This window comes from Mus pahari, chromosome 18, assembly GCF_900095145.1.
Source record: "Mus pahari chromosome 18, PAHARI_EIJ_v1.1, whole genome shotgun sequence".
In the NCBI taxonomy this organism is placed as follows: domain Eukaryota; kingdom Metazoa; phylum Chordata; class Mammalia; order Rodentia; family Muridae; genus Mus; species Mus pahari.
In genome coordinates this window covers 14,158,109-14,172,622 of record NC_034607.1, presented here as the reverse complement: position 1 = coordinate 14,172,622, position 14,514 = coordinate 14,158,109, and the positions used below count along the sequence as shown (strand labels likewise).

Genomic DNA, 14,514 nt, shown 5'->3' with positions numbered 1-14,514 from the left:
GAAATCTGCCTGCCTCTGCCTCCCAAGTGCTGGGATTAAAGACGTGCGCCACCACGCCCGGCTTGCTTATTTCATTTTGAATTTTCTCTGAGTATGACAATTTTGCCTGCATGTATGTTCCGTGAACCATGTATGCCCGAGGAGGCGCTGGTCCCCTGGAGCTGGAGTGAGCGACAGTGGTGAGCGGCCACCGTGTGGGTGCTGAGTCAGATGCAGGTCCTCTGGAAGAGCATCCATCCCATGCTCTTACCACTAAGCTTTCTCTCCATCCCCAGGGCCCAGATTTTTCTCAACTGCAGGTTGAGCCAGAATCCTGCTTAGTTGCCTAGCTGATCTCTCAAACTTGCTATTTGACCCTCGCTGGCCTTGAATGTGATCCTCCTGCCTCACCTTCCCAGTAACTGGGACTACAGGCCCCGCGCCACCCTGAGCAGCTGCTGTGACTTAGAGGAGCAGTTAGTAAGGTCCCCAAGCCGCAGGACTGCTGGGTCAGGGGTTCTGGAAAAGTTGGGTAGAAATTGGCCTGCTGTCTGTCCTCTCACTCTGGCCTAATGGCTCAGACCATTTTTAGATGTCAGGAAGCCTTTACAACATGGCGCATTTCTGATGTTGAATAATGGATGAGGCTGGGGAAGGCACTGTACTCTTCCTGATGAATTATTTACCAGGAGCCTCTAAATTGAGGGCTGTCCATTATAAACGTCCTGAATCTTGCACAGGTGTGTAACCCCTCCCCTCCACCACCACCCCCTGTTTCCTCTCTGCACAAAGCCATCACCTTCATGATATGCCTTTGCTCCGAGCAGACCCTGGGGGCCTATGACCAGTGACAGTTTGGGTCATTCTGCAGAGTTCCCTTCCTGGAGACCCAGGTCAGATCTGCAGGGGCAGGTAGTAGGGTTAGCTGGGGTCTGGGGCCAATGCTACAGACACAGGAAGCCTTCCATATGTGTGCTCACGTCTGCTCTTGTCTCTCTGGTTCCTGTGTCTCTCTCATCTGTCATCCGTCTTTGTGTTTGTCTTTCACTTCACCCCTGTCTGTGCCTTTCTGTCTATTGGTCCCCTGCACTCCCTCTTCTGGTCCCATTTTTTTCTTTAGCCTTTCCTCTTCCAGTTTCTGAGTTTTTCTGTCCCCTCTCTCAGCTCTGTTGTCTGCAAGTTCCTCTCAGCCCCCCAGTCCCCGTCCCCACTTGTCTCTTCTCTGTCTCTGCCCCTCATTCCTGGCTTTGCAGTTCTGTTAGGCAACCCTCTAAGAACCGGGGGGACACTTATGTGAGCTAGACCACCAAGCCTCCCAGACCCCAGCTTACAAGCTGGCAGAATGGCACAGAATAAACCTTAGGTCTTTCAGCCACTCCGAAGAGCTCTTTTTCCCTTGGGCTGTGTGTGCATGTGTGCATGCAGATTTATGCATGTGCACGCATGTGTGCGTGCATGTTCCATTTTCTGGTGTTTGTGGCCAGGGTAGGCCTTCCTGGATCAAAGACGTCTGGCTGTGAGCTGGATGTTTTCGGAACTTTTAAAAATAATTTTAAGGAGTTGTTTCTATTCCTTCTTCGGTTGATTTTTTTCATCTGTTGTTATTGATTTAGAAATTGAAATCCTTATTCTGCCATCTTTAGCCCAGAATGCATTTTCTAAATGATATATATTTTGGGGTGGGGGGTCGGGGGAAATAACTACATTTTATTCAACTATGCGGATTCCGGGAATTGAGCTCAGGTCATCAGACTTGGTAATATAAATATTTTAAAGCTTATTATTTATTTTATGAATGTGAGTACACCATTGCTGTCTTCAGACACACTAGAAGAGGGCATCCGATCCCATTACAGATGGTTGTGAGCCACCATGCGGTTGCTGGGAATTGAACTCAGGGCCTCTGGAAGAGCAGTCAGTGCTCTTAACCTCTGAGCCATCTCTCCAGGCCTAAATGATAAGTTTTAAAGTGTTGCTTTTGAGGGGGAAACGTGTCACTGTGTGTCCGTGTATCTGTGTCTGTGTGTCAGAAGCTGGGCATCAAGTCCAGAACTTTTTTCTTTTTAAGTAGAGTAGTGAGATGCCACAGAGATGGCCCAGTGGTTAAGGGCACTGCTGTTCCTTTAGAGGCACTGACGTCTGTTCCCAGCTCCCACGTCAGTGGCTCACAGCTGACAGCTACTCCGGCTCCAGGAGTTTGACGCCCTCTGCTGGCCTCTGTGGGCACCTGCGCTCACATTACATACAAACACACAGACACCTAAATACACATTTAAAACAAGAGCACACTGGATCCCCTGGAACTGGAATGAGTTCAAGGATGGTGGTGAGCCTCCATGCGGGTGCTGAGAAGGGAACCTGGTTTCTCTGCAAGAGCAGCCAGTGGCCTACCCGTGAAGCCATTGCTCCAGCCTAGTGAGTGGTCAAGTGTTGGCTCGGCATGCACAAGACTGTGAGGTTTAATCCCTAGCAATGCAGAGAGAACAAAAGAAACAAAAACAACAAAAAGGAAAACCCAAGTCATTTGTAATGTGGTTAAGAGTTTTGTAACGTCAGCAGTATGGTGACATCTATGAAGAGCCACGAAGTGTCTGAAGAAGTCCGATGGCTTGACTGTGATCACGCAGCTGGCCCATCCAGGCCCCAGATGCCCCCTCAAGTCCTGTATGGGAGGGCAGGACCTCCTGTCAGTGGGAGCTGAGCAGAAGGCATGGCTGCATTTACGACACAGTGCAAGGCTCTGCCCACGTCTCCTGTACATTTGTCAGCATTTCCCAGGCCCGTGGAATCAGAAGTGACAGAGAAGACAGTGTTTGGTGGCACGGGGCAAGGGTTCCACGCACCATCCTACCTCTGCCCACCCGCCCCACCCCAGGACCCTCACCCACAGTCCTGGGGGCCAGGAATCTAATAACCTTGCCTCAAACCATCACTTCCAAGCGGCCTCGTTTTTGTTTTTTGTTTGTTTTTGTTTTCCCTTCAATCTGCATTCTTCCCTTTGTGTCCCAGCTTGTCCTGACCTTTTAGGTTTTGGGGGGGAGCGCCCCCCAAGACCACTGCCTGCAGAAAAGGGCTGGCCCAGAAGCAGCTGTTGGTAAAGACAGGTGGGAAGGAAGGCGGGCTGAGTGTGGCCCCGACTCCTGGACCCTACCTCTAAAGGACAGCCCAGCTGCTGAGGGGCGCCTCGGCCTCCTGCACATATGTTTGACATCACAGCACGTCCCGGCCACGTGGCAGATGCCGCTTGCCACAGGCCTTCCACATCATGACATAGCAAAGCCATTTCCTCACATTCCACTGCCTTGGCTGCTCGGGAAGTGGTTTGCAGAACATTTCTAAATATAAAAATAGGAGACTTAATGATGCTCGCGTCCCTTTGAAGCCAGCTGAGGTCCAGCATAGAGGATGGAGAGCAGAAGAGGCAGGGCTAGGGTGTGGGGGGCCCCCCGAGGATACGCAGACACAGGCTGTGGCATGGGGGGGCCCCGAGGATACGCAGACACAGGCTGGAGCGTGGGAGGCCCCCCGAGGATACGCAGACACAGGCTGGGTTGTGGGGGCCCCCGAGGATACCCAGACACAGGCTGGGGTGTGGGGGGCCCCGAGGATACCCAGACAGTTGATGGAAACAGGAGATCCTCTGCATGTAAGGAGGAAGGTATGTTGTAAAGATTGAAATTCAGGTTGTGGACACCTGTGCTCAACTACCTACTTAAAAAAAAAAAAAAAATGTTTGTTTTCTAGACAGGGTTTCTCTGTGTAGCCCTGGCTGTCTTGGAACTTGCTCTGTAGATCAGGCTGGCCTCAAACTCTACCTGCTTCTGCCTCCTTAGTGCTGGGGGTTAAAGGTGTGAACTACCATCACCTGGCTTCAAAACAATGATTTGTATTGCATTGGAGGGATGGCTCAGCGGTTAAGAGCACTGGCTGCTCTTCCAGAGGTCCTGTGTTCAATTTCTAGCAACCACACGGTGGCTCACAACCGTCTGTAATGGGATCTGATGCCCTCTTCTGGAGTGTCTGAAGACAGCTACAGTCTTAAGATGAGCTATGGTGTGTGTGTGTGTGTGTGTGTGTGTGTGTGTGTGTGTGTGTCTGTGTGTCTGTGTGTCTGTGTGTCTGTGTACAGGTGCCTATAGAGATAGAGGAGGCATCAGATTTCCTGGAGCAGCTTGATGTGGGTGCTGGGCACTGAACTTGGGTCCTTTGGAGGAGCAGCATGCCCTCTTTAACTACAGAGGCATCTCTTCATCTCTCTAAAAATGAATGTGTTTTTTTTTTTTTTTTTTTTTTTTTTTTTGCTTCTCTTGCCCAAACCCAACAGTCCATTCATCACTTGAGGGGGACAGTAGGGTGTGGATGCAGCCACAGGAGGGGAGCTTCAAAACAATGGAAATGGGAGTCAGAGCCAAAGTACAGAAGACCCAATGTAAGACAGTCTACATAAGTTAAAAATACCCGTCTAGGGGCTGGAGAGATGGCTCAACAGTTAAGAACACTGGCTGCTCTTCCAAAGGCCCCGGGTTCAAATCCCAGCATCCACATGACAGTTCACAACTGTCAGTAATTCCAGTTACAGGGGATACAGTACTCTCACACAAAACACCAATGTAAATCTAAACAAAAACAAACTTGTTTCAAGGTTGAGAAGTTGGCCCAACTTTTAGGAGCACTGACTGATTTACGGAGGCCCTGAGTTCAGTTCCTAGCTCCTGTGTTAGATGCCTGTCACCTAACTCCAGCTTCAAGGCTATCTGACGCCCTCTTCTGGCTTCCATAAGTATCTGCACCCACACACATAAACATAGCTAAAAATAAAACAAAAAAATCTTTCAAAAATACTTACCTGTAGATCAACTATCATATTTTAGAATGCTACAATCAGACAAAAGGATTTATATAAAACCCAACAGAACAGTTGTGGGGAGGGGTATGGACAGGGGATTCGTGGACAGAAAGAAGAAAGGAAGCTCTTGCTTTCCTGGTGACATCATGGGAAGAACGTAGGTCCGAGAGCCCAGGGACGGTACTTACTCTGTCGTTGATGAAGACGCCCTAACTCCAGGTGTCTATAAGCGTGTGCTGAGGGGCTGGGGTTGGCTCAGTGGGCAAAACCCTGCCATATGAGGGTGAGGACCAGACTCGAGATCTCCAGAACGTACTGAATTGGGAGATAGGCGTGGCCACCGCCTCTAATCCCAGTGCACGGGAGGCAAGCTGGCTAGCTAGACACGCCGAAGCAGTTCTCTGTTCAAGTGAGAGAGTCCACCTCAATACATAAGGTAGAGAGTGATTGAGAAGCACACACGCACATGTACACACTACACACACATCAGACACACCGCACACACACACACACACACACACACCATACACTAGACACCACANACACACACACACACACCATACACTAGACACCACAGATACACACACACCACACACACACAACATACACTAGACGCCACAGATACACACATCTCACACACACACAGATACACCATACACACACACACACACACACACACACACACACACCCCGTATCACATACAAATAGATGCAAAAATAAATACTGCTGACCAGTGTTGAGAATTCCATGGCTCAGAAATAGCATAGCATCTTACAGAGCCTGGCAAGAGGTGGGCAGGTGGTGCCACAGTGGGACTCTTCCAGGGTGGAGCTGCTCTCAGTTCCGTTCAGTATGGTGACTGACAGCTGTTATGTGACTCCTGTGTACCTCAAATGTGGCCAGTGGACAGAGCCTGAGGAAGAGAAATTTTAACTTTATTTCTTGTTCTTTTTATTTTTTATTTATTTTTATTTTTTTATTTTTTGGTTTTTCGAGACAGGGTTTCTCTGTGTAGCCCTGGCTGTCCTGGAACTCACTCTGTAAACCAGGCTGGCCTCGAACTCAGAAATCCACCTGCCTCTGCCTCCCAAGTGCTGGGATTAAAGACATTTGCTGCCACGCCCGACTTTCCTTTTTATTATTTTAAGAATTGGTGTGGTGTGGTGGTGTGTGTGTGTGTGTGTGTGTGATGATTTTATGTATATCATAGGTGCCCAAAGGGTTCAGAGATCTTCAGATCCCACAAAAGATGGTTGTAGGCCACCTGATGTGAGTGCTGGGTCCTCTAGAAGAGCAGCTAGTACTTAACTGTTGAGCTGTCTCTCCAGCTCACTTGGATGTCATTTCACATTAAGTTAAATTTAAATAGCCTCAAGTGAGCTGGGGGTGGTGTAGAAATATGTTCAAGGCTCCCATCTTCCAAACCAGAAAGTCTGGCCCATAGAGGAAAATTAAATTTGGCTGTCTCAAATGAAAGTAAATCTAGAACCCTATTTCAGTCACGTGACAGTTCTCAGCCCAGCCTGGAGGGGTCAAACGACTGTTTCATGGGGCTCTCTTAAGACCATTGGGAAACATATTACAATTCATAACAGTAGCAAAATTGCAGATATGAAAAACAAAAAAATTACAGATATGAAATAGCAACAAAAATAATGTTATGGTTTGGGGGGGTGGTCACCACAATGTGAGGAACTATAGTTAAGGGTCGTAGCCTCAGGGAGGGTGAGAACCACTGCCACACATGCTCATGGGGTATTTTTCCTAGTGTCCTAGTCACCAGGAGGGGCACAGAGGCATCTCCACGCAGACAAGTGTCAGCCCTCCACCGTGGCACGTGGCCTCCGTGGCATGGAGGCGCAGGAGAGAATCTCATCAGGAGGCTAAGCTCAGGAGAGGGAGGGTCACAGCGAAGGTAGATTTCCCCCTCCACTGTGCCCCCAGCTGCCTCAGGCCCAGTGCACCTGCCGTGTGGAGACGGTCACAAACAATTCCTCCAAGGCCTGGCCCCACATTTTCCAAACGAGAGCCAACTGTGCGCAGCTGCAGGCTGGGGTGGGGACAGGGCCTGGAGAGTGGGGTAGGGACATGGTCTGGAGAGCGGAGCCTCTGAGACGCCAGTGCTTCCCAGCATCCTTGGAGCTAATTAATTCAGAGTTATGTCCCTGAGCCTGGGCAGGGGTGGTCGGCTCGGGTTATGTTCTCGGCGGACTAGAACCCAGGTCTCCCCGCGCCATGTTTCTTTTTCACGAACACCACTTTGCTCTGAGTTGAGACTTGGCTGCTCCCATGAAGACACGCACAGATGTTTGGGGGGGAAGCACATCTGTCGGGTCCAACCCTGCCTATAGAAGACTGGGAGGTGTCAGACCTATGGTGTGGCCAGTGGCTTTGGAGCCCTTAAGCCTCAACTCTCTACTTGGATCCACATGGTGACAGACACACATGCTTATCCTTAGACCTGTCGGTGATGAACTACACGCGTCCGTAGAGTGGGTGGGAAAGGATTTCTCAACCCGGAGGCACAGATAACAAACAGCCTGGGGGAGCTGGGAGGAGACTGGGCTTGCTGTTCATCCCCGAGAGTTGTTCCCACAGAGGCAGAGGTGTCCTCCTCAGACGTTAATCCTGGAAAGGTGGCTCAGCAGTTGAAACCGCTGGTTGCTTTTCCAAAGGACCAGGGTTGCTTCCCAACACCCCGATCAACTTGCCTATAGTCCTAGCAGGCAAGAGAGTTGGAAGTTCAAGGCCATTCTCCACTGTATAGCAGGCCACCATAGGCTGCATGAAAGCCAGCCTCAAGGAAGAATGACAAAGGGGGCTGGAGTGGTCGCTGAGCAGTTAGGACTGCTCGCTGCTCTTGCAAGGACCTGGGTTCGGTTCCCAGGACCCACATTCCTCATGGCCATGAATAACTCCAAGTCCAGGGGATCTGATGCCCTCTTCTGGTCCCCAAGGTCACCTATAACACATGCTGCCTAACTCAAAACAGACACAGACACATAAATAAATGATAAAGAGAAGAGAACTGAAGTTTCCACGTGGAGAGTCTTGTGTTGGGGACTGTCTTTTTGTGGGACAGGAGCCCGGCTGCTCTCTTACCTGGAACATTTGTGCGTCACAAGGTGAAGACTACTTGTCTCGGCCTGTGCCTTAGTGTTGCTCCAGAAGTGGTACGGAAACCTGGCACACGGTGGCTCATCTCTGTTGGTACTGCTCCAGCGAGATCCACTCAGGTCCAGGTTCCAGGGGTTACCCGAAGTTGAGGATTTGAACCCTGCAACTGGCAGTTTAGTCTTGAGCTGTGGTGTGCAAGGCTTAGCCAGGTATGTATGACTGGCGGCTCTCGGGTAGAGAGGAGGTAATACAGTCCCGCTTTTGAACATACACTACCATGTAAAATGCCCTGTGGCGTCCCGGAGCCTGTACCTGGGAGGCTTGGGCTGGCAAGGTACAGCTCCGTCACTAGAGTTGCAGGGGCTCAGTCCAAAGGGTGGGTGGGGTCTTACAAGAGGGAGATGGAGGAATTAGACTTCTTTAGTTACATTATGTAGGTTCTGAGCCCTGTACGGGTCCTGGAGGCATCCCCCCTCCCCCACACAGGTCAGAGGGTTCACCCTTGAGAGATGGGCAGCTGAAGTGGATTGCGAAGTGCAATGAATTAGCCAGAATTACGGAGAACCGGAGTGAAAGCCGAGGGAAAGCTTCCTGTTGGCTTGGCGGGGGCGGGGCATGTTTGTGTGATCTCAGTACTTGGAAGGCAGAGGCAGGAGGGTCTCAAGTTCAAGGTAAGTAAGACCCCTGTTGGTCAAGAGCAAGGACTCACGACGCCAGGTTTTCTGAAGCACTCATTTATCCGTCTGTCTCAGAGGGCTGAGACAGACGGATCTCCGTTAGCTAGAGGTCAGCCTGATCTACAGAGCAAGCTCCAGGCCAGCCATGGCAACATCGCGAGACCGCTTTTCGAGGTGTACCCTCGTGCACACGCCAAGGGCTGGGTGTGTAATTCCGTGGGAGAGCACTTTAGCTTCGGCATGTACAAGGCCTGGAGCTTGAACCCCAGTACCACAAAACAAAGTCCCCCAAACCAAACTGTTTGCTGTTCCTTCCATATAGCGACTGTGTTGACACAAATGTATAAGCACACACTGTGCATACAGACTGGGTGGGTCTGGAGCCCAGAGAGCAACCAGGGCTTGGGTGTTAGATCAGGGTTGTGTATCAGGTGTGCTTGAGTGTCGGGCATAGAGCAGGCTGCCCTTTTCTTTTCTTTTTGAGATGAGACTTTTTTTTTTTTTAAGATTTATTTGTTTGTTTGTTTAATGTGAGTACACTGTCACTCTCTTCAGACACACCAGAAGAGGGCGTCTGATCCCATTACAGATGGTTGTGAGCCATCATGTGGTTGCCGGGATTTGAACTCAGGACCTCTGGAAGAGCAGTCAGTGCTCTTAACCACTGAGCCGTCTCTCCAGCCCTGGCTTTTTTTTTTTAAAAGAGGCTAGGACTAGGGGCTGGGCTGGTGAGATGGCTCCTCAGCCGGTAAGAGCACTAACTGCTCTTCCAAAAGTCCCAAGTTCAAATCCCAGCAACCACATGGTGGCCCACAACCATCCATAATGAGATCTGACGCCCTCTTCTGGGGTCTCTGAAGACAGCTACAGTGTACTTATTTATGTATAATAATAAATAAATCTTAGGGCCACAGCAAGCAGGGACTGAGCAAGTGGGGTTGACCAGAGTGAGTGGAGCCGACCGCAGCGAGCGGGGGTTGACCAGATCGAGCCGAGGTCCTAAAATTCAATTCCCAACAGCCACTCACAATGATCAGTACAGCTACAGTGTCCTCACATACATAAAATAAAATAAATAAATCTTTTTTATAGAAGGATTAGAGGTACAGTCATACAAGTGTCTGTGTAGTAGTAGGTAAGGCGCAGAAAAACGTCTTCATGAGGTGTTTGAAGCTCAAGCTGGGGTTTCTGTGTGGTAGAGAGATGGCTCTGCCTGCATCTTGTTGCTAAGGAGATTCTTGGGCTGCTCGTGCCCACAGGCAAAGCTCCTACCCACCGGCTCCCTTTCTGCATGTTCCCTGGTGGATGTGGACCTCGGATACTTAGCCCCTGGTCAGCCTGGTGTCTCGGCACCCCCAGATTATACCTGGGCAGGGCTGCTTGGTGGCAGGCAAGCTGCTGTTACGTAGTAGGTTGCTGTGCTGCAGCTCCACAGGGCCAAGTGAAGAGAGGCAGCGCAGCTTTGGGAGACCCGAGTTCGGAGAAGGCCTTTCTCAGACCACAGACCGGAGGCCATCCCTCTAGTTAGCGGTAAGGACGAGAAAGGCACCACCTTGAGATAGGTATCACCTTAGCCCCCCAAAACCGCCTCTGCACACAGCTAAGGGCTCCTGGGGTCTGGCATCACTGCCAGGGACTCTCCGGTTCCGGTTCCCTGAAACATCGATGGAGCAATGTTTACACCAAGCCATGCAGGTTGGCAGCCCGGACACATTCCCACTGCCTTCTGAGCAAATGTGGGGGCCACTGAGCAGGGGCTCTGAGAAGCCCGGAGGCTCCTTTCTGCTGGCTTTGGAAACATCTTAGTGTACCCCAGCCAGGCACTAACTAGGACCTGCTGTGAGCTGACGTCAGGACAGAGGCCCCCCGGGAGGCCCGGCTTTGATGTTTCCCGGGTCACGTCATGGGGTGCGGGATGGCGGGGGCTCTGAGTGGCAGTCTGGGAATGCTGCGGCCCTGGTCACAACTCTAGAGGAGCATAGCCCTGGCCCCAGGAGGGGATGTGGAAAGCTGGGGGTGCCCCCCCCAGCTGTGTCCCTCCGAGTTACGTAGGCTCTTTTCAGATCTCTGCAGCAGGTGGTCTGGGGCTCCTGCACCCTCAGGGCCTAGTCCGTCTTCCCACCCACCATCTGGTTGTTCTCTGCTCTCCGGGGGTGATTTCTCTTCCGTCTAGGCTTTGGCACCTCCCAGCGCTTCGGCGTGAGGAGAGTTGTCTCACGTTCTGAGGAGTTGGATCCTTGTGCAGGAAGAGAGTTCCTGGGCTTAACAGTAGGTTGCCTCTTACCAAAGGTGAATTCCGGTCAAGGCATTTCACACACACAGGGCTGCATTGTGGCTCACAAGATCTTGCTGTGGGAAGAACATGGAGCGTGACAGGATCAGACTTGGATCTGTCTGAAGCTGAACACACATACGTCCTGAAAAATAAAATAAGCCTTTAAGGAAAAATAAAAACCCACACATGCAATCAAGTTGCCCACCCCCACCCCACCCCACCCCAAATTTTTTTCTCATCCGCTTAAGCAGTGAGGTGGTTAAACCTCTGGCCCTTACCATCACACCTGGTGAAGAACCCAAGTTCAATTCCTGAAACCCATATGGTGGAAGGAGAGAACCCAACTCTAACAGATTATCCTCAGCTGGGCAATCTGCCTACAGAGGACCTGAGTTCAGTCCCCAGAGCCCACGTAAAAATCCAGGTGTGGTGGCGTGTGCTTAGAACCGAGTACCAGAGGGGCATAAGACAGAAGGCTCCCGTGGGGCTCGTCGGCCAGACAGCCTGGCCTACGTGCTAAGTTCCAGATGAGTGAGGGACCCTGTCTCGGGACACAAAACGGAGTGGTACCTGAGGTTGACCTCTGACCTCTCCGTACCTGTGCACATGTGGATGCATACTCGTACACTTTTTGTTGTTGTTGTTGTTGTTGTTGTTGTTTTTAAAGACTCATGTGTTTTAGCCGGGCATGGTGGCACACACCTTTAATCCCAGCACTCGGGAGGCAGAGGCAGGTGGATTTCTGAGTTCGAGGACAGCCTGGTCTACAAAGTGAGTTCCAGGACAGCCAGGGCTATACAGAGAAACCCTGTCTCAAAAAACCAAAAAAAAAAAAAAAAAAAAAGAAAGACTCCTGTGTTTTAAGCGAGTTTACAATCTTGGGTTCGACTGTGTTCATACTATTCTAAGCAGCAAAGCAGCAAGTAGAACCCCCCTGACTGTCACCTACGACAGATGATAGGCGATGTCTCTGCTCTTTGGTGAACATCCTGGAGTTCTGGGTTGAGGGTCCCAAGATTTTGGTGAACTGCATTTACAGAGGACCGTGGGGTAGAGCTGATTCTCCTGGCCACAGGCAGAAGTGAGCAAGTGTGTCTTGGTGCCAAGCCTGCCCTAGACATGAAGTTTTCTTCAGGTCATCCATTGTTCTCTGAGTGTCTTTGTGAGCCTGGTATTGTCTGCGGGAGGCCTGTCTGCCACACTGCCTGACTTGAGGAAACTGACTCGCCCTGGTAGGATCAGATGTTTCCAGGGCCGGGCTAGGAAGAACGTAGGATGAGGGGCTGGCTTCTTTAGGTTATGGTCATGGCGTAGTAACATGTGAGTTGTCTGACCTTTAGTTATTCCTTCGTATTTCTGGGCCTAGTTTGCAGTTCCGTACTGCAAAGGGTTTGTACCATGATGTCTAGTGGGGACAGGGCCACACCCCTGTGGAGTATTTAGAAATGGATGGGGAGTGTCTGCGTTGGCACAGTAACCAAGGTGCCCGAAGGCATGTTTGTTAACTGGCACAGTGGGTGGGATCACCCTGCACGGTAGAGAATTGGCTTGCACAGAGAACCAACGGGACCCCATTGAGAAGAAAGAAGGGTGCTTTGGGGACACTTCCAGCTCCCTGAATGTTTTGTGTTAGGGGTGGTGGGCCTTTGGGAAGGTTAGAAGATAGACTGGTTTCAGAGTAGCCCCTCATCTGCACCTAGCCCTGTTAGATCCTACGACTTGTATTGACATCAACTCTGAGAAGGCAGAGACTCAGGCCTGAAGAACCAAACCTCATCTCTAGGGTCCTTAGGGAGTGCTGGCTGGGCTGTGACTGCTCTCCCGCGACTTCTTCCTAGTGGCTGGGAACATGTCTTCCACGTTTAAGCCCGCCCTCCCGGTGGTTCCGGGACTCTGCCAGGCACCCACATGGCAGGAACAAAGCCTACTTGCGACACTGCCGTAACGATGCTCCCCGCATGCCCGGCCCTGCCCTGCCCCGCCTAGCCCATCTGCTCAGCACAGGTGCGTGCTTTGCCCTGGTTGCCCCTGGCCCTGGTTCTGTCTCTGGTTGCGTGGGTGGAGGCTCCTTGTTCATAGTTGTCCCCCTGGTTGGGACTAAAGCTGAGTGACCGTGTGCAGGAAGCTCTAAGTACAGATCTGCGGCTTGATAGACCAGACATCAGGGTGACCTCAGTACATCTTGGCCATAGCTTTTGTGTCTAGAGAACTTCGGCTTCTCCGGTGAGAGGGTAACGTCTCAGAGGCTGCAGAGCGCCGTGGATGGGCTCCAGAGCCACGGCTGCCTACGTGGCTGGTACTCTAGGGTTCTCTGGCTGAGTTGCCATTTTCCCATGAAGCTCAAGTCAAGATCAAACTTTATTCTGTGCCTTCCCTCTGGGGTAGGCAAGGGAGGGTTGCGTTACTTTTCCTGTCCCCTGGTCCCCATCAGGACCTAGGATCCTCCGGTCTTGTAGGTCTGGGGCCCTTGTCTTTGGGAAGCCGGGTACGATCAGCCCCACCCAGCCCCCAGAGCTCCCTTACTTACTTACAGGCTCCAGCTTTCCACACCATCCACTTGGCATATACATAGCCACAGACATATCTTGTATATTTGTCCGTCCAATCCTCAGAGCTCAAGGCTCCTTGACCAGGGGACATTCTTGTCTGGATTCTGCAGAGCATCCAACGCAGTGGTGCCTGTGTTTATTGACCAGCCGTGGTCGTGCCCCGTTTCCCCCTCTGTGTTAGGGCGGAGGCATCAGCTCCTCCTGACCCTGCTCCTCCCACATCTGCGTCCGCAGGTGCCCAAGCCGCTATCGTCTTTATCAAGGAGCCATCCTCCCAGGATGCCCTTCAAGGGCGCCGGGCGCTGCTCCGTTGTGAAGTGGAGGCTCCGGACCCGGTGCACGTGTACTGGTTGCTCAATGGGGTGCCTGTCCAGGACACGGAGCGACGGTTTGCCCAGGGCAGCAGCCTGAGTTTCGCAGCTGTGGACCGGCTTCAGGATTCTGGCGCTTTCCAGTGTGTGGCTCGGGATAACGTCACTGGAGAGGAAGCCCGAAGTACCAATGCCTCCTTCAACATCAAATGTGAGAGCCAGTGGAGGGAGGGTGCTGTCCCTGGTGGTGCAGCCTTCAGCCTTAGCAGCTGAGGCCTGGGAGCCTCTGCCTCAGTTGCTCCTGCTGCCAGTTGAATGGGTCAGATAGAGTTCATTTGTGGTGCTGCTGTGTGGATGAGAGGACGTTAGGAGGCTCCTAATGCTCCTTCTTTCCCTCCTCACTTTTCTACCATCCTCGCATCTTCTTCCTCACCCTGTCCTCTCCCCTTCCCTCTCACCCACCCTTCCAAACCCTCCCTTCCCTTTTCTTTGCTGTAGATTGGACCTAGAGTCCCATACATGCTGAGCACATACTATTACCACAGACAGAGTACCGTCCGTCTTTCCCACCCTCCCCTATTGCTTGGAGTCTCTGTCCCTTTTATCTACTGGAGGCTTACATTGAAGTCCTTGGCGTGTATTAAATTTGACCCACCAGGGACAGGGTGTGTGCTCTGTGTCTGGACCCACAGCCTCGGCTGCGGCTTCACGGTACTCGTGTGTGTGTGTGTGTGTGTGTGTGTGTGTGTGTGTGTGTGT

General features: G+C 51.6%; 1 protein-coding gene across 1 annotated transcript in view; it reads left to right on the top strand.

Annotated features, from left to right (window-relative positions):
• The window catches only part of Ptk7 (protein tyrosine kinase 7 (inactive)), a 65,174-nt gene that overhangs the window by 23,812 nt on the left and 26,848 nt on the right, over positions 1 to 14,514 (top strand). The window contains exon 2 of the mRNA XM_021217749.1: positions 13,679 to 13,966. Coding sequence (XP_021073408.1) covers positions 13,679 to 13,966 — 288 coding nt within the window. The remainder of the gene's footprint in view (positions 1 to 13,678; positions 13,967 to 14,514) is intronic.